The sequence below is a fragment of the Artibeus jamaicensis genome, unplaced genomic scaffold, assembly GCF_021234435.1.
Source record: "Artibeus jamaicensis isolate MK-2021 breed Jamaican fruit bat unplaced genomic scaffold, CSHL_Jam_final contig_332, whole genome shotgun sequence".
Classification (NCBI taxonomy): domain Eukaryota; kingdom Metazoa; phylum Chordata; class Mammalia; order Chiroptera; family Phyllostomidae; genus Artibeus; species Artibeus jamaicensis.
The window spans coordinates 35,035,027-35,062,293 of record NW_026521788.1 but is presented as its reverse complement, the minus strand read 5'-3'; the positions used below and the strand labels follow the sequence as shown (position 1 = coordinate 35,062,293).

The window sequence follows — 27,267 nt, the reverse complement described above, 5'->3', positions numbered from 1 at the left end:
GGAGGTGGGGGTGGTTGGGTGGGGGGGACAGTGGTGGTGGGAAATGGAGACAATTGTGCTTGAACAGTAAAAAAAGAAACAAAAGAGAATTCTACCTGCCTTTAAATGTTCATTAAAAAATTATTGAAGCAATCTCTGCCTGCACTGATTTAATAACACAGGGTATAAAGTGCAAGTTCTACCCAAAACCTCACTCCCCAATCCGTTCACAGATTTTCACCTGCTTTTTTAACACTTCAAAGATAGCTGTTAACGTCTTATTTTTAAAAAGGAAGAAACACCCCTGGCTGTTTAGAATATTTGGAATCTCATGTTGAGCTGAGAGAGGTGAAAATGAGAAGCATTTTTAACAGGAACACCTGTTAGTTTTAAGCATACGCAGTTTGGGTACCAAAATAATCAAGTTTGAGGCTTTGAATAATTTCCAAAGATGATTTGGACACGTGGCAGCCTTCCTGAGAAAAGAGTCTCCAGAGGCACACCTAACACACAGGGGAATTTACAGGAAGAAAAAGTTTTCGAGTCATATTTGTGATTTCTAAGGTCAATTAGGAAAATGCCTGAAGCATCCCCACCCTTGACGGTTAGAAGATTTTTGGCCCGGGTCCCTCCCTTCACTCTGGGCCACCACATTCTTCTTCTAAGGATATTTTATAGACCCTATGAATGTTCAGAAATGACTCTCCCTCCTTTATTTGCATAGCATTTGCAGATCAATTTATAATAGAAAGAAGGGTCAGACTCAGTTGATTACTACAGTGATCCTTCAATTCTTTTCTCACTGAATTCTGCCCCAACCTCAGAGACAAAGGCATTTAATTTTCATCTCGTGATAAGGGAAAGTGAACTTTCCTTCACCTCACAAAAAAACATTATGGCCACTTCTCACTTAGAACCAGGTCTGTCCGGCTCCAAAGCCAAGGTTCTTTCCCGACGTTGGTTCCATGAGAACTCATGACATTGAAAATAACCTACGTTAATGTTTAGTTTACGTGCCACCCCAAATTGTACAAAAACCTGATAGCTTCCTCTATTTTTCAGTTAATCTGAACTTCCTCATAAATCTCCAATCTGCCTCTGGTTGTTCTGCTGCTGGGCTCAAGGCTGGTAAATACCAGGTCCTCCCCCCCCACCCCCACTGTTGCTGGCCCCCTTGGATCTTAATGATGCTATATACCCTCATTCCCCACTGTTACTCATGTCTCTCTGCCCCTGGTGGGGGCTGTCTACCCACAGCCATGACTGTGGGCTACCTGCCTTATCAAAGTGGCTGCCGGAACTGTGGACTCCTCCAAGGGTTATGCTAGAATGTCACCTTCTCTTCCATGACATAAAGCAACCTGAAGAAACTAGAAGGTACTGTCTTTTCTAGCCTGGGTCCATTCCATGTCAGTGCTGGAGCATTTGTGAAGCCACCACCTCTGACTCCTTTGGCTTTCTGCCATCTCTGGAGTTTCTGGCCTTTCGCTCCCATACCACACCAATACCATGGTTTTAGCCTGGAGTTCAGGAATCAGGATCGTGTTCTTTAATTTGTCTCCCTACTTCCTCATACTTCTTGAAAAGACAGGCTCAAGTCACATATTCCAGCCTCTAACCAGGGTCTCCCACATTTTAGCTGGGTGGCCCTGGAGAAGGTGCTCAACTTCCCTGTTCCTTAGTTTCTCTGTTCCTCATTAAAACAGTAGCTGAAGCTGGAGAGGAACAGATCCTTTTGATCAGTGTAATGCTAAAGTGTCCTGTAATCTGAAGATAACTTTCTATTATATTAAGTAGCCAATTCCTGGAAGTGGGGTTCACAGCTTTCCATCTTTTCAACAGCAACCTGTCTCCTAAAAATAGCAATCTCCCACTTGTGTTCAAGAATATATGGTATTTCTATAATGTGGAACAATGACTATGTTTTCTTGCCACAATTTAGGGCAAGGAAAAAAAACACCACAAAAACTCAGGTCTGAATGACTAACACCAGATCCATTCACAAATGTGGAATCTGAGGAAAGGTGGGAGGACCAGTAGAGCAAGTGCAAGAGACCTGGGCACTAAGAAGGGGAATGCCTGCACCAGTCTGCATTCCCACCAATAGTGCACTAGAGTACCCTTTTCTCTGCATCCTCCCCAACATTTGTTTGTTGATTTGTTTATGTTGGCCATTCTGACTGGTGTGAGGTGGTATCTTATTGTGGTTTTAATTTGCATCTCTCTGATAGCTAGTGATGCTGAGCATCTTTTCATGTGTCTCTTGGCCTTCTGTATGTCCTCCTTAAAGAAGTGTCTGTTCAAGTCTTTTGCTCATTTTATAATTGGGTTTTTTGTCTTCCTGGAGTGAAGTTGTGTGAGTTCTTTATATATTTGGGAGTTCAAACCTTTGTCCGAAGTGTCACTGGCAAATATGTTTTCCCATACGGCTGGCTCTCTTTTCATGGGATTATACCCTATGAGCCCTGAAACACCAACCTAAAAGAACCTATGCACCCCAATGTCCATAGCAGCACAATTTATAATAGCCAAGCACTGGAAGCAACCTAGGTGCCCAGCAGCAAATGGGTGGATCAAAAAACTATGGTACATTTATACAATGGAATACTACACAGCAGAGAAAAAGACAGAGCTCCTACCCTTTGTAACGGCATGGATGGAACTGGAGAGCATTATGCTAAGTGAAATAAGCCAGGTGGTGAGGGACAAATACCATATGATCTCACCTTTAACTGGAACCTAATCAACAAAAGAAAAAAGCAAACAAAATATAACCAGAGTCATTGAAATTAAGAACAATCTAATAATAACCAGAGGGGAGGGGAAGGGGACAGTGGGGAGAATTTTCAGAACTACTATAAAGGACACATGGACAAAACCAAGGGGGAGGGTGGAAGCAAGGGACGGAGGTGGGTTTAGAGGGGGTGGGGAGAAAATATGGACAACTGTAATTGAACAATAAAATAATTTAAGTTAAAAACAAGGGGGGGATGCCAAAGTTTGCTGCTTTTGCCCACCCTCAGATCTGGAGTTTGTCGGCGTCTGCTCTATGACTTGCAGGTCTGACAGCAGGCTTCCCAGAAAAGAGATGTCACCTTTCTTATCATCACCCTCACACCTAGCACCACCAGAACAGGGTGGATGTGTGAGATACAGCTAGAGCTCTGCAGTCCCAGGGGAAATGTCAACAACCCTGGTACAACAACCCATGCTGCAATGCAGACACAGCATGTCAAGGCTATTAGGACCTTGAAGGCTTTGGGTCCAGCTCCACTCAGAGGTAAGATGTGCCAAAAGGCCATACAGGGTGGAAAGAAGTTCTGCTTTCCTAGATCTTTCAATAAGTTCCCAAAATCTGAGAAGTGTTTCAATGTACTTTATCTCTCTGTATATACTTTCTTTTGTAAAAAGTTATTTAGGGGAAGCTATAATATATTGAAAAAGATACCAAACATCTCATTTTCCTACCAAATGCCCGTTTTTTTTACTGCCACTCAGAATTCACAAGATCTTGTCATAATTTCTCTAACTTCTTTTTAAATGACTTCTACTTACAGTCAGATCAAACCAAACCACTCATGCTCTCAGCTTCCCCTGGTCTTCCTGTCTGACCAATCCTCATGAAGTACATAGCTGGGTGGGGCTAGATTTGTACTTTCTTCTGAAGATTCCCTCTGAATCATCAGTAAAAACTGCTACTGGCAATTACCAAAAGATTATACTTCAGATACCTGTTTTTACAGGACATGAACTATTGGGAAATTATGGAAACAAATTCCTGGAAAACACCGTATTTTTTCTATTCTAAAATGCCACTGGTGTTAGGATATGCTATTTAGTTCTGAAAAAAATTACAAAATTGAACAAACATTTCAGAAATAAAGTCTGATGGGGGATCTTGGCATTGAGGCATGATTAATCAGTAAATGAAACTAAGACATGTAATGAGATCACCACATAAACCCAATTTCACCAAGCTGAGCTACCGTGTCAAACCACAGCAGTGTACATGTGCCAGGCACATGAAAGGCTAAGTCTGGGGGAATGATGGCCAGCTGACACCACACTTACCTGAGCTTTGTAAAAGCTCAGGTAGTTTTTACAAAGCACTCAGCGAATTGTTTTAAATGTTTGTTCTTAGACTTCTGTGTCCCGATGTGAGAATGTCAATTTGGCCCTGCCAGAAAATATCAATTCTCGGTGTAGCCACAGGGATTCCTGAAGGTGGAGAGCCCCCTAAGGACAAATGATAACCCACTAGGTAAAGAGCCAATACAAATGAGCCAGGCAGAATGGAATGCTGAGGCTGGGAAGAGATTGTACTGGATTTGCCCTCATGCTAACTGGCCAGCAGCCCTGTGATATACTGGCCAGAATGGTCCATATTATCCCTTCTCAGACTTCAGATTTCACCTTTGCTTCTGGCAGAAGATTCTCCTTTTGCTGTTTTCAAGTGTTATCATGCGAATAACAGGGGAATTTCCTCCATCTTCCTGAACTGTTACACAAAAGACAAAGTCCTCAAGGTCACAGCTTTCAAATTTCTGCCTTGAAAAAATGGCTTCCATTTTGAGTGCTACCTATATAAGCTGAGCACATTTAGAGTTCACCTTACTAATTATACTGACCTTTAAACAATGGCTTAATTTGTAGCTCCAAGTAGGAAATTCTGGTACTGTATATAAAAAATAGGATCTGGGGAAGTAAAACATGATTATCATTTATCTGAGGTCAATTACTACTGGACTGAGGTCAATTCCTTTGGATAAACACTAAAATTCTAATGTTGTAGGTATGTTCCCCAGAATCTCAACCTGCCTATTTAATCTGTACTGCACTTTTGATTCTCAGATAGAATTTTAGCCCTATGGATTTTATCTCGAACCCCCCAGTATGATGAGTTAGGAGGATCTCTCAATTCTACCACTTTATTCTTCCCAGCCCCAGGACACAATCTTGCGCTGGTTGAATTTGTGAGCTTCAGTTCACTCCTCTGCAAAATGGAGATAGCAGTACCTAGCTCAGAGGAATGTTATTATTTGTGCAAAAAAAATTAGCAGACAACATAAAAAAAAGTCAATTAGCTACTGACACCAGTCTATCTGGATACTTATCCCACTCTATCAAAATGATGCAAATGCTGGGTATCATTTAGTTTCAGAAACTTTTTTAAAAAAGATTTTATTTACCTTTAGAGAGGAAGGGAAGGGGAGAGGGAGAGAAATATCAATGTATGGTTGCCTCTCATGTGTCCCCTGCTGGGTAGTGGCCTGCAACCCAGGTAGGTGCCTTGACTGGGAATTGAACCTTGATCCATTGGTTTGCAGGTCCATGCTCAATCCACTGAGCTACACAAGCCAGGGCTAGTTTTAGAAACTTTTAATGTGGACACATTTTATCCAGATGAACAATTTTAAGGGAAACGTGTCTCTAACATTTTAAAGAGCACAGAAGATAGCCAACACTTTTTAAAAAATGTTACTGATTATGCCATTACAGTTGTTCTATTTCCCCCCCTTCATTCCCCTCCACCTAGCACACCCCTCCCCCACCATTCCCCCCTTTAGTTTATGACCACGTGTCTCAAGTTCTTTAGATTCTATATTTCCCATGTTATTCTTGCCCTCCCCCTATCTATTTTCTACCTACCATCTATGCTACTTATTTTCTGTACCTTCTCCCCCCTTCTCCTCCTCCCACTCCCCTGTTGCTAACCCTCCACATGATCTTCATTTCTATGGTTCTGCTCCTGATCTAGCTGTCCTCTTAGTTTGCTTTTGTTTTAGATGTGATTGTTAATAACTGTGAGTTTGCTGTCCTTTCACTGTTCATCTTTTTCATCTTCTTTTTCTTAGATAAGTCCCTTTAACATTTCATATAATAAGGGCTTGGTGATGATGAACTCCTTGAACTTGACATTATCTGAGAAGCACTTTATCTGTCCTTCCATTCTAAATGAAAGCTTTGCTGGATAGAGCAATCTTGGATGTAGGTCTTTGGATTTCATGACTTGGAATACCTCTTTCCAGCCCCTTCTTGCCTGTAAGGTCTCTTTTGAGAAATCAGCTGACAGTCTGATGGGGACTCCTTTGTAGGTGACTGTCCTCTTATCTCTTGCTGCTTCTAGGATTCTCTCCTTCGTTTTAATCTTGGCTAATGTAATTATGATGTGTCTTGGTGTGTTCCTCCTTGGGTCCAACTTCTTTGGGACTCTCTGAGCTTCCTAGATTTCCTGGAAGTCCATTTCCTTTGCCAGATTGGGGAAGTTCTCCTTTATTATTTGTTCAAGTGAGTTTTCCAGTGGTGTCTGTTCCTCTTCCCCTTCTGGTACCCCTATAATTCAGATGTTGGAATGTTTAAAAATGTCCTGGAGGTTCCTAAGCCTCTCCTCATTTTTTGAATTCTTGTTTCTTCATTCTGTTCTGTTTGGTTCTTTCTTCCTTCTGGTCCACCCCCTTGATTTGAGTCCCAGTTTCCTTCCCATTACTGTTGGTTTCCTGTGCATTTCCTTTCATTTCATTTAGTTTAGCCTTCATATGTTCCTCTAATTTGTGACTAGAATCAACCAGTTCTGTGAGCATCCTGATCACCAGTGTTTTGAACTGTGCATCTGAAAGTTTGACTATTGCTTGGTTGCTTAGTTATTGGCTCTGGGGCTTTGAGCTGTTCTTGAGCCATAATGTTTTGCTCTGTTTACGCCAGTTACATGTGAGGAGTGGAACCTTAGGTGTTCATCAGGGTAGGGCTGCCTGGGTCGCTGGTTTGTGATGCTGTATGTGGTGGCAGCGTCAGAGAGGGACAATGGCGGTCCCCTCTGCTGCTGGGGCCTGCGCAGTCCATCTCACTGCTTGCTCCACTGGTTTATCTGCGTGGGAATGTGTGACCACGATCAGCCCTCAGTGGGTCCGCCCACTGCTCCTCCACACCTGGGATCTGCCTATGACTGCCTGCGCGCCTGGGTTGCACGCTCAGATGGTCAGGTGGATCTTTTCTGCATGACCCTGCTCTGCTGCTGGCTCTGCCCCTTACCAGTCTGGCTGAAGGGTTCATTGTTGTCGGACTTCTGTGTAGTTCAATTTTCTGTAGTTTGGCTGTTTTTATTGCTAAAACTTTGTTGTTTTTATTTTTTAATTAATTTTTTTATTGATTATGCTGTTACAGTTGTTCTATTCCCCCCCTTCATTCCCCTCCACCCTACCCCCCATCCCCACCATTGTTTACCCCTTTAGTTTATGACCACGTGTCTCAAGTTCTTTAGATTCTATATTTCCCATACTATTGTTGCCCTCCCCTTATTTTCTACCTACCATCTATGCTTATTTTCTGTACCTACTCCCTCCTTCTCCTTCTCCCACTACCCTGTTGCTAACCCTCCATGTGATCTTCATTTCTATGGTTCTGCTCCTGATCTAGCTGTCCTTTCAGTTTGCTTTTGTTTTAGGTGTGGTTGTTAATAACTGTGAGTTTGCTGTCCTTTCACTGTTCATCTTTTTTACCTTCTTTTTCTTAGCTAAGTCCCTTTAACATTTCATATAAGGGCTTGGTGATGATGAACTCCTTGAACTTGTTTTTAAAGTTGGTTGTGCGAGACGGCAGTGTTTCCACCTCCACCTCCACCTTGGCAGAAGTATCCAATAGCCAACGTTCTTAAAGTGCTCTAACCACAGAACACAAACCTGCTGACTTCAAGGGAACTTCTCGCTTCTTGCCATTTTCTCCATATTTCCCTACTCTTCCTTTGTATGGAATGTGTTTTTCTTTTTTAAAGTACGCTCTAACTACATTTACTTGAAGACTTCCTCCTGGGTACATTTTGGACACATTACTTTGTTCACTTCTCATACTGAACTCAACACAATTAACTGTGGCTGTGTTTACACAGGGATGCTATTCTTTAGAAGGCAATTTTTATTCATCACTGTCTCCCCTGGGTCTAGGTAGCATGGTACCTATCTAATATATTCAATGTTTTCTGACTGAATGTTCATTAGATAATACTGTAAACAAACCAAGGCCTTTATTTTTGCATATTATTTTTAAACACATCTTAGTTATCCTCTAAACATTTCAGATGATGTGTAAAAAATGAGAAATAGGTGTTTCTTTTTCCACTAAAGATTATCAATTTGCCAGTATTCACTCTTCCCTGTGAGTGATGTGAGAAAATAAACCCCCGTGGGATGTCAAAGGAGCCAAGGACCTAATGATTACTTTAGCTCTGGTATAAGAACTCGCATTTACACTAGGGACACCCCCCAAAAAACCTGGACTTATAAAAAATTGTATTTATTCTTATATGTTTAAACTTCAGTCACCTTCAAAGTACTCTCCATTTGATGCAATATACCTATCCAGGCATTTTTTTCCCACTGCTCAGAAGTTTTTGAACTTGTCAATTCTGATGCCTTTTAGTGCTTCTGCTGTTTTCTGTTTCACCTCTTCCATACTGGCAAAACATTTCCCTTTGAGGACTTTTTCAATTCAGAAAAACAACAAAAAATAGTCACTCAGGTAAGACTGGGTGAATAGGGAGGGTGGGGCATGGGTGTTTGTACATCATCCATCATGAAATGGGTAAACATGTTGAATGAGTCTCAAAAAAAATTCACTGGAGCTGAACACAGCCTCTTACTACAATTCCAGCTGGTACACTGTAAAGGTAGGTGGGTTTGTAAAATACTCAGTGGGGGAAACCTATAATACAAGGGCCCCACCCCTCATATACCTCACTTTTTATACTTAAAAGTCTTCATTGTCTTGGCAAAATCGTAAGTTAAAATCCTAGGTCATTAAATTTTTTAAATTCCTTATTTTTCAGATAAGTTTTTGCTGATATCCATTGTTGAAATTATACCATTTTGTTTTGTGTGTGATGCAATCTAAACATAAAGATATGAACTTTGGGATCCAGAATGTGACTGAAGACAAAAGGATCTTTAAGATTTCACATTAAGCCCTGGCTGATATGGCTTAGTGGACTGAACGCCGGCCTGTGATCCAAGGGGTCACTAGTTTGATTTCACATTAGGGCACATGCACTGGGTTGCGGGCCAGGTCCCCAGCTGGGAGTGTGTGAGAGGCAACTGATCTGTACATCTCTTGTACATAGATGTTTCTCTCCTTTCTTCCTTTCTTCCCTTCTCTCTCAAATACATACATACATACATAAACAAAATCTTTTAAGCAAACAAAAAAGATTTTACTTTAAGATCACAATGACAATTTATAGGAACTGAAGTAGGGAAAAAAAATAGAAGGCTGGCACTTATATTTTTCTTAGGGGAAAAAAACCCCAAAACAAACCAATAGCAGCTAAACTTACAAGTGCCATCATATTTCACCTTCAGGTAGATTCTGCTATCATCTTCATTTTGTAGATGAGGAAATGGGCACAGAGAAGCTAAGTAATACCTAGGTCACATAAGAAATAAGTAGGAGAGCTGGGATTCAAATAAAGGCAGTATGGCTCTAAGCACCGTGATAATAATCACACTGTACTATATACACTCTATTGGTTAAGAGAGTAAGTTGTGTTCTTGAACAAACCCACTATTCAAATAGCATGTATATGATTCAGCTGGAAAAATTACAGACCAATCACCATCTGGCTGGAACCTTTATTATTTCAAAAATAAGCATCCTATGTAACTTGTGGTCATTAGAATAGTTATTTCTATATTACTACAATTATCATATATACTTCATTAAGAACTTTCAAAATAACTCTTATCAAAAACTTACAATGTCACAAGTGAGTTAAGTAACAGTCTATGTTGGAGAGAAGGCAAATTCTGCTAGGGGACATGCAAATGAAGTATTCTGCCCATTACACTTTTGACTAATATAGTCCATAAAGAGTATCTGTGCTTTCCTTTTTTTTAGTGCTTAGTCCAAGAGGGAATGCATAAAACCAAGTGTTAGGAGAGAAACTGCCTTCATATCTCAAGTGTATAAGCCACAAACAGGCTTCCCTAATAGAAGCTTCAAAGCCTGAAGAGATGAAAAAAGCAAGCATGTATTCTATTAAACATTTCAATAAATACGCAAAAATTTCAGCAATTATCAACATATTTGCATACTTTGAATATTTTATCCTGAGAAGGTATTCTAAGGATATTTTGTTCTGAGACACACAAAACACACACACACACACACATACTCTATATATCAGAAATTCTTCATATTAAATTCTAAAGCATCCTAATAATGTCAAACTATGGGGAGCCAAACATGACCACATCTATACTTTAAAAAGAGAACTAAAAAGGAACACCAGGAAAATGCATCACTCAGGTCTTTGTTTTATGCTCGATGTTTCTGATAAATTCAGTGGACAAATGTAAAAAGTGATTGCCTCTCACTGGCTCACCGCCAATTACACAAGTCTTAAAGTCTAAGCATTCAAAGAAAGACTGCAGGGTAATCATTTACTTCTCTCTGTCCTTGTACCAAACCCTATACCACTCATGACATTACTTGTTAATATTCTGCATCCCAAAATTTATGCAGGTAAACACAAGTTTGATTAGTTCCACTTAAAAAAATCAAAAGATGAAATAAATTCTCCCAACACAAGCCTCAGTTTTTACTCATTAAAATATTTCAGAATTACTCAAACATGAGAACTGACTGTGTGTGTGCTCATTTGGCAGAGAACTACCGATTTATTCTCCAGAAGAAAAAGCAGATCTGAAGCATCGTATTATTGGTACATTTCAAACATGATGACAAGTTCTTATCTTCTAAACTTCAACAAAAGCTGCTTGAACAAACTATTAATGAATACCTGCCCCTATAAACAAACAAGATGATTGATGCACTAAAGAAGTCAGAAGCTGAGTCACTTCACTTCTTTCTGTTGGTTCCAGTTGCTAGCATAGTGGCAACTCGCATAAATATATTTAATGTGTCCATGTAGATCCTCAGCATCCTAGGGGAAAAAAATGCGTTTAAATATGATACAATTCTAATAATAATGATAAAAACTATTTCTTAATCTAGAAAAGAAGGAAAAGCAGTACCAATTATTTGTCCTAGGTATACAAGATGGAAATTTTAAAACAAGATGCCAACTAAGGAAGTTCTAGATAATAGTCAAGATTTTTGTCTGGCAGTTTAAATGGTAAAGAACAGTTTAAAAATCACTGTTCTATTCTCTAAAACCCTACTATTAGTATAGCATCCTGTGGGAAAAAAGTGGGTGCTAGACAACAAAGAATCAAAACAAAACCAAAGAAACACCTTTACAAAAACCTGTTAGACACAAGTCTGACATTTTTAAATATAATACAATCCCTTAACACCCCACCCTCATTCACCCAGTTACAAACCTGTAAGCATTAGAGTAGCATTTTAAAAGCCATTACATTTTTAATTTAAAAAATTACTTTAAAAAATGTGGTAATACCATGGAACTCAAAGAAATTGTTTAAACTATACTACTTTGGTGCGGAGGCAAAGAAAAAGCATTATAACATATCATTTAAGTTAAATTTGATTATCTCCAAAATAAATTTTTCATACTAAGGTGTTTCCAATTTTTAATAAAACAGGCTTTTCTATTAAACATTTCAAGTCACTTATGTACACTTTTCCATGAATACCCGACTAAGAAATCTTTTCTTCAATTCTAAAGTCTATTAAATATAAAAAGTAATTGACCTATAAAAGCACCATGAGGCTAATTGAAAATACTCTGAATTAGCCCTGGCTGGTATGGCTCAGTGGACTGAGTGCTGACCTACAAACCAGAGGGTCACCAGTTCAATTCCCAATTAAGGCACGTGGCTGTGTTGTGGGCCAGGTCCCCAGTATGGGGCATGTGAGAGGCAACTACACACTGATCTTTCCCTCTCTCCCAACCCCCACCACACCCCCATCTAAAAATAAATAAAACTTCTTTAAAAAAAACTCTGAATTAACTAATTAAATATTACACTTAGTTACAACACAATCAAACTTATGTGGATACACAGCTTACCAATAGGGAAAATAGACCAAAGAGCAAAAGAAATAAAATAGTAATTGTTGAATTCGAAGATAATTTTAAGTCCTAATCCCTGGTCACCTGTAAATTCGACCTTATTTGGGAATAGGATCTTTGTAGATGTAATTAAGAGGCGAGTCAAGATGAATACTGAGTGGCCTTTTAGTCTAATCTGACACCTGTCCTCCTAAGGAGAGACAGAGACAGGCACAGGGAGAACGCCATGTGAAGAGGAAAGTAGATGGGAGGATGGGGGCAAACAGGACAAAACTGGGACAACTGTAATAGCATAAACAATATAAAGTTTAAAAATAAAAAGAATTTAAAAACTTTAATGAAAAAAAAAGGGGTAGAGATTGAAGTGCTGCATCTGCAAGTCGAGGGATGCTGGCTGCAACAAGATGAGGAGAGAGGCATGGAAGCGATTCGCCCTTAAGAGTCCTTTGAAGTTACCAATCCTGATGACACCTTCATTTTAGATTTTGGCCTCAAAATTGTGAGAGAATTATTTTCTGTTATTTTAAACCACCCAGTTTATATAATTGGTAACAGCAGCCCTAAGAAATGAATTTACAAAGAAATAAAACAAAATAGGACAAAATGATACAAATGTCTTTATGTAACAAAGACATTAAAGACTACTTACGAATTGATGGGATCATATGTTTGAACTCCATACACTGGTACTATTTCTGCACGCTTGATTACTTTCTGTGTATCATAAAGAAGGAACATGCTGAAAAGAGCTAATCCACCATAAATTGCCACTGAGTACAGAGTGGCACCAGCCACAGTGGTAGGTGGAAGAAACATTGATCCTGAAATCAAAATGGGGAAAAAAGTTCTTTTTTAAAAAAGCACTTTTCTACAACTGGGTTTATAATTAACCTTGCTTAAAAATACTTATTTGGTATACTGCCAGACAACAGCACATCTGGGTATAAGCACAGTCTAGTTTTGTGTACATTCAGTTCAAAACCCATGACACTCATTCCTACAAGGGGTCACCTGCCCACATCATAAGGAATGCTCTTGCAACAGAGCAATCTTCATGTTCTCCAGGCCACATTTGCCATTTTAGACGTATTTGGTAAAAACAGTAATAATGGTTTGTCATGATGCCAAATAAGAAAATCCGGTCTAATTAATTAGCGTGTATCTTTTAAACAACTTTTAAAAATGACTAAATATACTCCCTCCAGTAGGATACTTGAGTACATAAGATAATTTTGGGACATAAGCAAAGAACCAAGTGTCAAAGCACGGTGGCTTACCCAGAGAGGACACAAAGACAAGGCCCAGGCCTACTCCCAGGGGTGCGCCCATGTTCAGAAACTTCTCGCTCGGGGCACACATCGCCACAGTGGAGAGCCCTCCTACGATGCCTGCTGTGTACCACGCAGCTCTGATGAGAAGAGGCCCCCCTAGTATCGTCAGAGGAGCTACCACAGCACCCATCACACCTGGAGAAAGAGGAAGTGGTCACTTTTCACTAAACAATGACCTAAGGGAAAACCAATGCTTGTAACTAACACCCCATTTGAACATATTATACCTTATTGGTAAACAGCACAATCACAAAAAGCCTTCCTCCTTATTTAGGTGATAACTACCCCCAAATTCTACTACCAAAACTTGGGGCTATCCAGATTCTAAAATCACAAGAGTAACACTATTCCAATCAGTCACAATCACAAGTACAAACACAAATCTAAATTTTTAGTAACTCTGTCAAATTCTATGTAGTTCATTATTTGGATCTAAACCTAACATTAGTCTTTATAACATTCATACATGTAAGAACTGGGATTAAAATAGCTTAAAATGCATAGCTCAAGGTCAAATCTGCTGCTGCCAAAAGGAAACAAAGTGAAACGAGAAAATGAGAGCATATTATGATAATCTTGACATGGAGAAACTCCAAGGACAGGCACTGCTGTTATCCTGCATTAATAGGGAATGTGATCACAACTTGGAAAAAAGTAATTTAAGTTGTCAAGATATTTATAAACATCCTATAAATATTACACTGAGTTTCCCACAATATAATTAACAAAGATAAATAGAACTCAACTAAAAAATAAATCATAGGTAAGGCATTGTTTCAGTGGTGAGTACAAGAAGTTACACTTTTCTTAAACATCAAATGTGTATAGTTTAATTCAAGGAACAAGGAACAGGCAAAGCGCTGTTCATATTGAAATCTTCATATTGAAATTTCAAAACTAGTGTGTTTCTTTTGCAAGAATAATGTTTCTAGATCAAGTGGTAAGGCAATTAATTATGTTTCATGATGATGAATTAAAAAACATTTTTTTTGCCCTAGAAAAAATACTGGCTAAAAATTCCTCTGTAGGATATTTGTTAGGATTTCCACTAGTTTTGCATTTGGCAGAAAAATTTTTATCGAAACATTTAAAGAGACTATTTAGAGAGTTTTCAGTGATACTTTTTTAATTTAATTTTTTTTATTGTTGTTCAAGCACAGTTGTCTGCATTTTTCCCTTTACCACTTCCCCCACCCCAGCCATCCCCACCTACTACCTCGTCCTGCCTTGTGATACTTTCTGATAAAAATCTTAAGTGGTAATAATATGTTTGCTGCTTAAGGACAAATCAATTATAAAACAAGGACAGCTCATTATTATTGTGAATGAAAACTGGCATTTAGCAAATTGGTACAGTCACTATATAAAAAACAAGTATGGAGGTTCTTTGATAAATTATAGCTAGCAATCCACATCTGAGTTTGTATAAAAAAATTAAAATCAAGATATCATGGAAACAGCTGTACTTTAGCTGACATCTGAAAAAACCTGAAGTGTCTACCAACGGATAAAGATGTGGTTTATATATATAATGGAATATTATTCAGCCATAAAAATGAAATCTTGTCCTTTTTGAAAACACAGATGGACCTGGAAGGCATCATCCTAAGTGAAACAAGTCAGAGACAAATATATAATCTCACTTACATGTGGAATCTAAAAACTCAAACTAAGAGAAACAGTACAGTGGTTGTTATCAGGAGTTGGGAGGGAGACGGGAAAATGGGGAGACAATGGTCAGAGAGTATAAAGAGCAAGTCTGAGGATCTAATGTAGAGCACAATGACATTAAAATAAAAACCAAATAGAGACCAGCCCTGAACTTTCCCTGGCAGACAAAACCAGTTTAGTCATACAAATAAAGCTGAATTTAGCTTATTTTGCAAGACTAACTTGACCTGGGTCATTTCTTGCTTATGCCTCTGGAAACTGTAAGCAGTATTTGATCTGTTTACTAAGACTGACATGAGGTAACCACAGAAAATTCTACTATAACTAATCACTGTGTAAAGAACAAATAGCCACTGCTTTCTTATAATGTGAGTTGCTTTATACTAATATACCTGAGCCTCATTCCATATTTTTGGTTAAGTGTTCCTGGTTTTCAGACTATCATTTTGGTGTGTGTACAATAAAACTTTTAGTAAGTACTACTTCAGTAATTCATTGGTTTTACTTCTGTTATTTCTGAATTTTTGACAGTGATTTTAGCTAATGACAGTGTCACTCATTTGAATGCTGTGAAAGTAGATCTTAAATATTCTTAACATAAAAAAAGAAATGGTGTATATGAAATGGAAGTGCTACAGTGTAGTAATTTTGCAATATACAAATGTATCAACTCAACATGCTGTATACCTTAAACTTATACAATATTATGAGTCAATTAAGACTCAGTATTATGAGTCTCAATAAGGCTGGGGGTATAACACAATTAGAACAGTTTTTCAAGAGCATTTCAGTAATTCCTGCAAACTATCACTTGATCCTGATTGTGACCAGCCATGCTAGACATCTGGATAAAAAATAAAAATCGAATGTATTTGGGTGTTAATGTTGGGTCAAAAGCCAACTTTAATATCCCTTTGATGCTGTACTTATCCTTGAATTACCCCAAACCACTTTGGGTCCCATCTCAGTCATGCCAGTGAATAAAACAGAGTGCAGGTCTTGAAGAAATAAGGTTGGGGTGTGAGTCTTGACTTTGGTGCTCCCTGGTGGTGGGTGACCTCACCCAGCCTCAGTCTCCTCAGTTAGGAAATACGAACATGCTAATGTCTGAAGAGCTTCCCAATATGTTTATGAAGAATAAAGCAAATTTTGAATAACAATTAAAAAAGAAAAAAACTGGCCTTCGTACTGTGCAGAAATACGTTAACAAAGCAGGTCTAAGGCTATCTTTACAAAGGCCTGACTGCCAGAGTAGTCCTTTATTCTTTTGAGAAACTGGCACTTAAACCATTACCTAACTGATAGGGTTAGACTATCTGTGCAAAGACCGTGAGCTATTCTGAAGACCAGCCTTCCTTCTGGGAATCTGGTTTTTGAGAGCTGCTAGAATAGTGCCTACATAATCAGCTTTCAACAAAAACTTTGGACACTGAGTCTCCACTGGGCTTCCCTGGGCCAAGAAATCACATGTACTGTACTTTTCGCATTCTCAGTGTGTCCCCTGAGGAATGAGAGCACTGAAAGACTGTATATTTCTCCACACTCCAGAATCTGCCTGTTCTTCCCCACCTGAGGACACTTTTTCATTGCTTTTAGAGAGAGGAAGAACAGGAGGGAGGGGGGAGGAAAGGAGGGAGAGGGGAGGAAAGGAGGGAGGGGGAGAGAAAGGAAAGAAAGAGAGAGAAATATCAGTTGGTTACCTTCTGCATGCATCCAACCAGGGACTGAACCCACATGTGCCCTGACTGGGAACTGAACCCATAACCTTTTGGTGTATGGGACGAAAGCTCCAACCGAGCCATGCTGGCCATGGCTCTGCCTCTTACTTTTTCCCCTTGCTGATCCAGTTGTGTATCCTTTCACTGTAATAAACCCTAGCTCTGAATACAAATCAATCACTGAATAAATTGGTTGTCTTGGGGACCTCACCCCTGCAACACACGTAATACCCTGGCTCAAGTAATTTATGTGCTACAATGATACCATATTAAAAGGGGTTTTCTAAGCAAACCAGGTAAAAATGCTTCTTTACTTGCCTAACTCAATTCAACAAGTGACTATTACTAATCAGAGATAAAAAGACACATGTTTTCTCAAGGAACTTAAGTGTCTAAAAGGGAAAACAGGTGCAGAACTCTGCTCATGGGCCAAGATACCATAATCCAGAGATTTAGAAACATAAATGTAAATGTTAAAACTCAGATGGTGAGGATGTTGGTGTTTCAATGAAAGGATGCTTTCTTAGCAAATGCATATGCTATTTTTATATTGAACAATTTTTTCTTAAAAGCAGTTTATTGGTACTAGATAAGGGACCATCTCCCTCCAAACCAGTAGTGTTTTGTCCTATAAAGTTTCAGGGAGAATATCTGTGGTTGAATAATCTCATACCAAATGAAAAAGACCTGAAAATCAAGGTTGGGAAGCTGTCTCATATTTACCAAAATAAGGATAGCACATGAATAATGTAAATGACACATTTCACATCAGAAATTTGTTACTGAGTGCCAAAAACCTTGTTTTCATTTACTAACATGTTAAAACATTTCAGAGTCTGTCTCCCTGAAAGTTTAAGGAAAATGCTTATGAAATGTCTTGTTTTGTGGTAAAGAACACACATCTATAAGAAGCATTTTTCCTTCTGGATCTGGCTGGTTCTTTATTCAATCCAGAGACAGAATATCCGGGGATACTTGAGGTGGAAAACTTATCTAAAATTTCAAATAATCTGTCATATTATACTTAAGGGAAAAATACTTTGGCTATACAACTTAGGTACAAGCATTCACAACTTATACCTAAAAGGGTGTGAGAACGGTCCTGGGTTAAACAGTCTGCCCTGCCCAATGTAACCTCATATCAAGAATTATCTTAATACTGACTCAGCTAAATTCATCAGACAAAAATGTGCATTTCCAAAATCTCTGGGGACTGCTTTCTTTCTCCAAATGCTCCACTGCAAAAACCTCCTCTCCCATTCTTTCACATGTCTTACCTCCTTCTTTTCACCATTTATTTTTCTAAATGTAAGCTAGAACAATTCTCAAGTGATGTGTATCAGATCTGAAATCCTCTTGGTATTAGACAAAATACATAAAAGGAAATCGCTGCATATACTAGACTGTCCAAGGAGTCAAGTGTAATACTGGGGATGCCCATGGTCTCTGTATGTAACCCGTAGTAAGTGCAGAAAATTATCAGCATTTTCTAAATATAGGGGATAATTAAATTATGTACAAAGCATTTACGGTTGTGAAGAGCAACCATAAAGGTAGTAGTCAAGATTTACTTAGTAACAGCTGAAAATTAGAACATACCAGAATGTAGTAACCAAGCAAGATGCTTTGGGCCTGGGCTCTGGTCATATGGTATTGATTGTACCAGCATTCCAGCTCCAATCATGGCTGCAAAGGTTGCACCAATTGTCTGAAAGACACACACTGCTGAGAAAAATCGGTCCTTATATAACAACAAAGTAGAAACCCCCACACTCTAATCTCAGTTAGTCCCTTAAATAAACCATGTTTACAAAGATGAAGGCTAACAAATGGAATCTGTATTTTTCTAGCACATTAAAGGTCTTTATTTCAGTTTGGCCAAGTTAGCAAGAGTGCCCCTACTGCCATACAGTGAAGTTCTGCAGAGAGCTTGAAGTGAATGAGTTAAGTTTTTATTTTAATAACACTATCTTTTAAAAACTTTGTACACAAAAGTTTAACAAAATCCCTTTAAGAATCCTAGAATAATTTTTAATGATACTTGTTTTAGTATAGCACAAATGGCATTTAAAGTGTTAGTCATGATATACCAATCAGAATACAAAGCACATTGCCTTGAACTCCGTATTTGCTTAAAAAAACCCCTGAAAAATAGAAGCAGCACATGGAAAAGATGAGAAATAAGACTATGTTTCTATCCTCCCAGTTTTCTGGCTAACTTGGTCCTCTTCCCTTTTCTTTGTTGCTTAGACTTCCAGTGTTATGATATTGTTATATTTAAAGATTCCTTGTGTATATAATAAGGAAGAAATGTAAATAATGAAAGAAAGATGATAATAAATCTTCAGGAAATTTAAAGGAGAAACTGCATACTAGACGCCTTTGGACAAAATCAGGCAGCAGGTATTTTGTTTGGCCAAGTACTCAAAAAATTCAATGTAAATGCTCTTAGCTGAGAGGGCTTTTTCTCTAGATGCCAATAATCCCAGTGACATACCAGGCCTGCCTCACTCATCTGCATCATCTGTCTGACATACAGGCATCTGCATGTGCAACCTCCAATGTAATAAAACTGAACAGGACAGCTGTTTTCACTCATATTAATATAGAAAATCACACTGGGCTCTACCCTACCATTTTCCAATGGAGAAACAGTTACTAAAAACCACTTCATACATTTCTGTGCAAAGCATTTTCAGGATATTTTTTACAATTATATTGTTTCTTTTAAGGTCCTCCATGATTCAGTTCTATTTTTGCCTTTTAGCTTTCCCTACTCTACATTACAACTGCACTGAACTAGTACGGCTGCAAATATGCCTCAGGTTCATTGTGCCTGAGAATAAATCCTTCCTTCTTATTTGTTTGACTTATTCTAGGGATACCTCCTTGCCCTGGCTGGTGTGGCTCAGTGGACTGAGCGATGGGCCAAGAAACCAAAGGGTTGCCAGTTCAAGTCTCCTTAAGAGCACATGCCTGGGCTGTAAGCCAGGTCCCCAGTAGGGGGCGTGCGAGAGGCAACCACACATTGCTGCTTCTCTCCCTCTCTTTCTCCCTCCTTTCCCCTGTCTAAAAACATAAATAAAAATTAAAAATTAAATTAAAAAGAGGGTTACCTCCTTGTCTGGGAAGTTTTTATGGTTGGTCTCCTGACTGCCATGATGTGTTGGATGCCTCTCCTCCAAAAACACTTAGTACAAATTCTGACATTATCTGTGTGTATGTCTCCCATCCTCCTGTTTTGTAGCTTACCACAAAGCCACATCTTCACCTCTGTAGCATCTGTCTGGCTTTCCAAACTATTTTGTTTAATTAGTGAATGAACGGCATGTGAGAGTGATGTTATGCCCACATAGAGCTGACAATTTGGCCAGTGCACAAAACTTCTTTGGCGTCCTATTTTAGGGGCTAACCTCTTTTGTACATTTTCATATAGCCATGTATATTATTAAAAAGCACAATTTTAAAGTTATTTACTACTGATTAAATCTGGCATTTCTGTTGAGAATGCACCACTTATTCTGTGTCTTCATGAACCTCTAAGCTAGACAATTCATGAAGGCTACCTGAGAAGCAATATCCTAAGAATACTGCACTGTCCAAATGGCTACTATGAATGGTTCTCCTTTTGGAATGTAAAATATAGTGGAGATACACAAATTTGGAAGTTAGACCGATTTGGGTTACCTGAGGGGAGAATTGGTTTGCCATGGGAAATCTCTAAGTAGTACATAAACTCTCCCATCTTCCCTTCCCCTCTAGTCTCTAGTTCACATTATCATCATTCCTCTCATATCTTGCAAAGGCTCAGCTAGCACACCTGCTTGTCTCTTCCACGTTAGTTCTAAATACTCAAATACCCATCAGACTTTTGCTGTGCCAATATCTGCAAAGGCCCCTCACAGCTCAGGCGCTCTCATCTTGGCAATCACACAGGCCGTTTCTAACTGCCTTCTTCGTACTCTAGCCCTCAAATACTCAAATGGAGCTAGAAAGTCACTTTCTATGACTACCTCCTTTGTTCAAGCTGTTTTGCAAACTTGGACTACCCGTGTCCTCTCCTAAAATAGAAAATGCTAGGCCTCAATGGCCCTCATGAGATGAAATTGTCTTTCAAGGAACCCCCCTACTAGTCCAAAACAAAAACAGTCTTTCAACTGATTTTAAACTTTCTACTTCTTACTGTATACCCTTTACCACTTATTCTAGCTCATCTCTTCGCCCAGAAAGTAGAGAAATAGGCATCACATTTGTAATCAGTTTTGAAATCTAGTAAAATAACAAATGCACAAGAAACACTCACTCAATATACCTCATTGTAGGGTCAAGAAAATTCAGAATAGTTGCAGCACCTTAGTACTCATAACATTACAGAATGCTTTGGTTTGGGGTCTGCCTTATTTTTAGCAAATAGCTGTAAAATACATAAAATAGAGGCTGTTTGATATCTGCAGCTAGATAAATAGCACGTTCCTGTAAGTTTGGTCTCCAACCCCTTTGTCGCTATAAAATACATAGTCAACAAAGAATAACAGCTGATACACCTCACAATGTACTTCCTACTTCGTTTCAGCTGCACTAATAATTTGTTTATTATTTGAAAAAAAAACTGTTCAATTTAGTAAGACATTCTTTCCATTTAACACCCGGCCCCCAATATTTCTTTTTTCTAATCTTTTGCTATGCTGTGGAAAAGGTAAACAAAACCAAGATGACTTACCACCCAAGAGCCTCTCATCATGAAGTTCATGAGAACAGGAGTTCTGCTCACTGCCAGGGCAGACAAAGCTGTTAAACCAATACTTCCTGCTAAGTACATATAGGTGGAATGAATTCTATCCTTCACATACTGGGGCCAGATTCTGTAGAGAAAACACAATATGGTTAATTTATAAGATTCTGCATGAAAACTTTTGTTGATTCAGATTAGCTGGGAGGCCTTAGAAAATATCCCCTTACTGCTGTAAATCTTACTTACCTCATTTATCATGGAAATGATGCATACATTGGCATTCATAAACAGTAAAAATCAGAAGACATATAAGCACTTGGCTCATGTACATAACACATATTCTCCCTTTTTAAATACAAATAAACTAAAAAAAAGATTATATAGGTTTGATTAACTGTATGTCAAAACAAAAGATTCTACCTTTATTCATGTATATTCTACACAGTTGGAAGACTAGACATTCAACATTCCAAAAGTGGCAAAAGATAAGGACAAGAAAATTGGAGCCTTTAATGTTGGGGACCGCCACCTCTGGTTCTTGCAGCTATGACCTTCAAGCAGCATGGCCCGAGGGGAAGCACTGCGCCAGAAGCTGAATGGCACTGGAGGGAAGTGGCAGTAGGTTCCCAGGGAAAGGCATCCCAAAACATGAACCCTTGTATGAGGTAAACAAACCTATTAATCAACTTAGGCACTGGATTCAGCTTACTGAAGCATTTAGCTTTGGAGCCAGGCCAGTCTTTACATATACAGCTTATGTTTAACTCACGTCCTGCTCAGTAATTATACATCACTTTGTTAGTTCCAAAGGACACTGTCTTTTCCTATAAGCAGCTCAATGTTTAAGCAGCTCAATTAAGGGACAGGGTGCTCTTATTTTAGTACTGAGAAAGAAACAATTAACTTATCAAATCTAACTGGATGAAGGTATTTATAAAGATCACCTTACTCCCTTTATCTTTTCCTATAAGAAAGTTGTGCAAAGATTTATGTGTCAACTGACACTTATTGTTCTGTTTTCACAAACTATGTATGCTTTTGTACTGAAAACAGCTTTCCCAAGCTTAGGGGATGATTTATGATGAATAAGAATCACAAGGTACATGGGGAAAAAGCAAATAAAAGCCCTATGGGAAGACTGGTCAGGAGCACTCTCTCTTTACAGAGGTTGCTCCCCCTTTTTGTCTCCAGGTAGAAAGAGTTCTCATTGTGCCTGGATAGACTTTCATCTGCATTGCAGGAGACTCACTGGACCAGAATCATCATGTTTAAGGTTAGAACTATCAGGGAACTGTTTACTTACACAGCCTTTTCGATTGCTCCAATTTCATTTGACATTCCCAAGCCATAGTAGCACAATGCTCCAAGACCAACAGCAGCCCCTCCAGCAATAAACCATCTTCCCATCTGATCAACTGTAGAACACAGGAGGAATGCAGGTTAACAGTCATGTTTTGACTAAATTAAAATGCTGGTGGTAAATATTTCCCAATATTTAAGTGAGGGAAATCAAACTAGATACCATACTTCTTTGTAATAGCCATGAGTATGTATGGGGATATAGAAATAGCCTGAAAATTACCCATCAGGAGACGAGTAAAAAAAAGAACATTGCTGAAACATAGGTATAATCATTAGTAGAAAAAAAATCACCCTTGATTAACCTTTAATTTCACGCCAACAAAACTGAGGGTGAGGTATCTGTTGATGTGGGGAGACTTCTGTGATATGTTATTTTACCGGTAAGAGTCTGGGATGTATTCTTATAACACTTAGAAAGTAAAGATGAGAAAGAAATGTTAAATGTTATATCACATTTGTCTGAAGTGCAATTAGCAAAGATGGTGTTTTATACAGAAGAAAGAAAGAAAGAAAGAAAGAAAGAAAGAAAGAAAGAAAGAAAGAACGAACCAAAGAAAAATGGAATCAATGTTTTAGCAGCTCAATTAAGGGACAGGGTGCTCTTATTTTAGTACTGAGAAAGAAACAATTAACTTATCGAGTCTAACTGGATGAAGGTATTTATAAAGATCACCTTACTCCCTTTATACTAAACGTGTTCACAAGAAATGTTACTATTCTGTGGCCATAGGAGTCATATAACTTGGTTTCTAGAGCCACCTTAGTGATCATAAATACCTTGAGGGATACCAATTAGGGATCTCTCCCACTATAATATATTAACATTTTGCAAGATGAAGGAACAGTAGTGTTCTTTGACTGGCTTTGGGTAGATTAACTATCTAGTTTCTGAACTTGCAAAGCTGAAATCCAAACTGTGAAACAAATTGGTCTGCTTCCTGAGAGGCCTTATCGGGGCGGCTAGTTAAGAGGACTCTTCCTGAACAGCTAGGCTTTTGTTAACATGGGTGTTTTGACAATTTATTCTTGACCTGAAATATATACAAATATATGCTTGAATAACAAGTCTATGCAACTTCAAATTAACTTCCTTAACAGACTATACATACATAAATAATGGTGAAAGTAAAATTTTCCTTGGAAGAATTGTGACTGGGAACCACTAAATCTAGCGTTAAGTATCATTTTTTTCTGGGTCATCAGATTCCTGAAAATGATGAAAATAATTGCTCTTCTTCCCAGAAATGTATATAACATAAATTTGCACATATTTTTAGGATGACTTAATTTAAAAACTAAAAACTGACACCTACTTTTAAGTATTTTTTCCGCTGATGGTTCCATTGCTGCTTCCTTGAGTTCTTGGCCAGTTCTACCACGTCGGATCCCAATTCTTGTCTTGCTGGCATATTCCTGATACACATGAAAACAAAGATATACACCATCCATAATAAAACAGGATGTTAACCACAAAATGAAAACAGGCTTTTGTTACACTAGAAAACTATATAAAGTAATATAACACTTTATATACATGTAATTCTATAATAAAAGTATGTTAACCAATCTAAAAAACTATACGGAGCCCCGGCTGGTGTGGCTCAGGAGACTGAGCTTGAGCTGTAAAGCAAAGGGTCACTGGTTTGATTCCCAGTTGGGGCACATGCCTGGGTTGTGGGCCGGGTCCCCAGTAGGGGGCACACAACTGACAACTGCACACTGATGTTTCTCTCCCTCCCTTCTCTAAAAATAAATAAATAAAATCTTTAAAAAAATTAAAAAAACAAACAAACCTGTATGGAGACCCCATTTGTGCTTATTTTCAAGGTGACTAATTCATTAACTTAACTTCTTAGTTTAAGTTTCAGAATTGTTTATTTCATAAATTACAGATTTTATTTGTATCTATTATATTTAAACACTATTTAAAAACATGCATTCAATATTAGCTACATTGTTTTTCATCTGGGAACTGGGCTCAGGAAAGGTTCTTTCTTTAACACAAAGCCAAAGGAAGGAATGACTACTAGCTATATTTTAGCTCCTTTTCAACAGTAAAACAGTTAAAAGGAAAAACCATGTCCCTCCTATATTTTGTATATTTCCTTATCCACCTCACATGTCAAAACTTGTATTTCTGCTTTGAATGTTAGAAGAGATATCTATTTATCAAAGGAAATGGATTTCTCTTTAACCTGACAGATTTCCCTATTTCCTAAACATGAGGTGAAATAACATTTAGCAATGTCTATTGGCCAGCTGGTAATAATCCTAGGTTCTTAAGCTTTTGATTATAGGCTCCATGAATCTATCTATACCCTAGCTCTGAATCCCTCACAAACTACTCTAAATGAGAAACTGTAAGAGCTGTAAAGAAAGGAAAAATTATAGTTACTTTTCTCTTTCAAAGGAGATAAAGATGAAACAGAATGATACTAAACTGGTGGGAAGAAAGCTTTTTAGGTCATTATCAGGGCTAACTGTTCCAGTAAATGACTAATAGTAGAGTAGGGAACTTGATACTCTTTCCCTCCCTGCCCCCCCCATGGTCTTAGGGGCATAAAGAGAGAGACAACAATATAAAAACATTATTATTTTTACCCTGCTGGGCGTTAAAAGCCATGGATTCTTCCTGATGGAATTCCTCACAATGGGGGAGGCCTTGGTGAAAGCTGGGTGGAAAATCCGGGAAGGTAGTGTCTGGAGACACACAAGTCTTGCAGCCAGCATGGTGATGAACCAGGTTTACCAAAGCTGATCTAAAATGCTAGTTAGACACAAAGACAAAAAAATAACCCATGAACCAACTGAGGAAATGACATGAGGGGGCCTGAGATAAGAAGGAGCCAATCATCCCTCAGCAGAAAAAGATGGGTAAAGTGACCCTTGAAAATGTTAATGATAAACTTTCTGCATGTCTCTTGTTAAATTCAAGAAATCCATCCCACAAAACCCAATTGGAGATGAATCACCAAATTAGGTTTGAACCCCAGTTTACACAGTAACAAAACATACAACTAGGTAGGTTATGTGGCTAATACAGAGTGAATGTCTTAAGGGAATTTACATGGTTTGTAACTGCTTTTATAAATGTGATTTTGACTTAAGAATTATACCAACATTCAATGGGAAAATTTAAAAGGAGACTCTATGGAGACTTGACTTGGGGTGATGAACACACAATCCAACATACAGGTGATGTATTATAAAACTGTACAGCCAAAACGTATATAATTTTATTAACCAACGACACCTCAATAAAATCAATTAAAAAAACACACAAAAAACCTCTGTAGTATAACTTTTAAGATGAGGAAAAATGTCGTCCAAGAAAAGAGATGACTAAATCTTCAACGTCATACTGCATTGCAGGGTTAAAAGACATCAGTGAAAACCAAATAAATTTCTGGCAAACATGCCAAAAATTACTTCTCTTCAAAATCTGATATAAAATATACCAAGCTATTGAAATCACTTCGGATGTATTTTAAAACGTAGATTCTGGAGTCTAACTCTGGTCCTAATGATTCAATCTCTACGAAGAGATCGAAGGAATATATATTTTAGCTAGCTCCCCAAAGCTAAGAGTCCTTGCTTAAAAATAACTATCTCGATGCACTTCCATGTCTGCCCCAGGATCTATGTACACCAGGTACAACACTGGGCACCTTCCTTTGGGAAAACCAAGTTCTTCAAGGTCTTTCGTACTATCGCAGCATCTCCGCCTACAACTGCGGTGTATCTCCTTCAGTCCTCAACACAGCGACTGGGAACAGGACCAGCTCAGTGGCTTCCGTGACGCGTAACAGAACAGGGTGGGAATCCTGCTTCTGCTGCAAGTGTGTTTGACCTCTAAGACTCAGGTTCCCCAGGTATAATAGATAAATACCCTGTACGCTTCTGTGAGCCTTAGCGAGCTCAGGCGTCTGGTCCTCGAGGAAGTTGACCCAGCTCACTAGACTCTTCTAGAGACACCAGCGACAAGCCTCCAGCCTCCCAAAGTCAACGCACCCCCTTATCTCCCGGGACACGGCTGTGCGGCCCAAGCAGCGGGGATGATTCAGCACCTCGCTGGCAAGGGAGAAAACAGCAGCAAGGGGCCAGCCCCTGCTTGCCTTCCCCGGACCCCGCAGCCTCCGCCCCAATTCACAGGGTCACTCGCGGGACGATCCTAACGCACCACCAGGCTGTGACGCACCCAGCAGCGCCGCAGTCTCCAGCCCTCCCCAGGCGCACCCAGCGAGCCCTCGAGGTCCTGACTGAGAACACGGCGATCTTCCGTGCCCGTCGGGTCGGAAGAGCTGTACCTCGATCCCCGGTCACCTCAACCACACGGTCTGCCCCCCGGACAGCAAAACGCTGACGCGCGTACTTAGGCCGTCTTTCCCCCTCTTACGGTTTGGTTGCGCTCTGTGCGCCGGCTCTCTGCGTCACGCAATATCCGGAGAGGCGGACAGCCAATCACGAGCAGGTCTCCGACAGTAGGAAGGA

General features: G+C 39.0%; 1 protein-coding gene across 7 annotated transcripts; it reads right to left on the bottom strand.

Annotated features, from left to right (window-relative positions):
• Window positions 1-9,582: 9,582 nt before the first annotated feature.
• GHITM (growth hormone inducible transmembrane protein) lies at window positions 9,583-27,259 on the bottom strand. 7 transcript variants are annotated; one of them, XM_053663980.1, is made up of 9 exons: window positions 27,173-27,259; window positions 25,378-25,543; window positions 24,090-24,189; window positions 22,718-22,829; window positions 21,403-21,544; window positions 18,282-18,390; window positions 13,240-13,428; window positions 12,612-12,783; window positions 9,583-10,909 (listed from the first exon to the last, which is right to left on the bottom strand). In XM_053663980.1, the coding sequence occupies exons 2-9, from the start codon at window positions 25,504-25,506 to the stop codon at window positions 10,825-10,827; spliced, it is 1,038 nt and encodes a 345-aa protein (XP_053519955.1). In that variant the 5' UTR covers window positions 25,507-25,543; window positions 27,173-27,259; the 3' UTR covers window positions 9,583-10,824. The 7 variants fall into 7 exon arrangements, with proteins under 7 accessions (XP_053519955.1, XP_037000119.2, XP_053519956.1 ...); XM_037144224.2 differs by having other exon boundaries at window positions 27,084-27,173; XM_053663981.1 differs by lacking the exon at window positions 27,173-27,259 and adding an exon at window positions 27,149-27,172.
• Window positions 27,260-27,267: the final 8 nt, after the last annotated feature.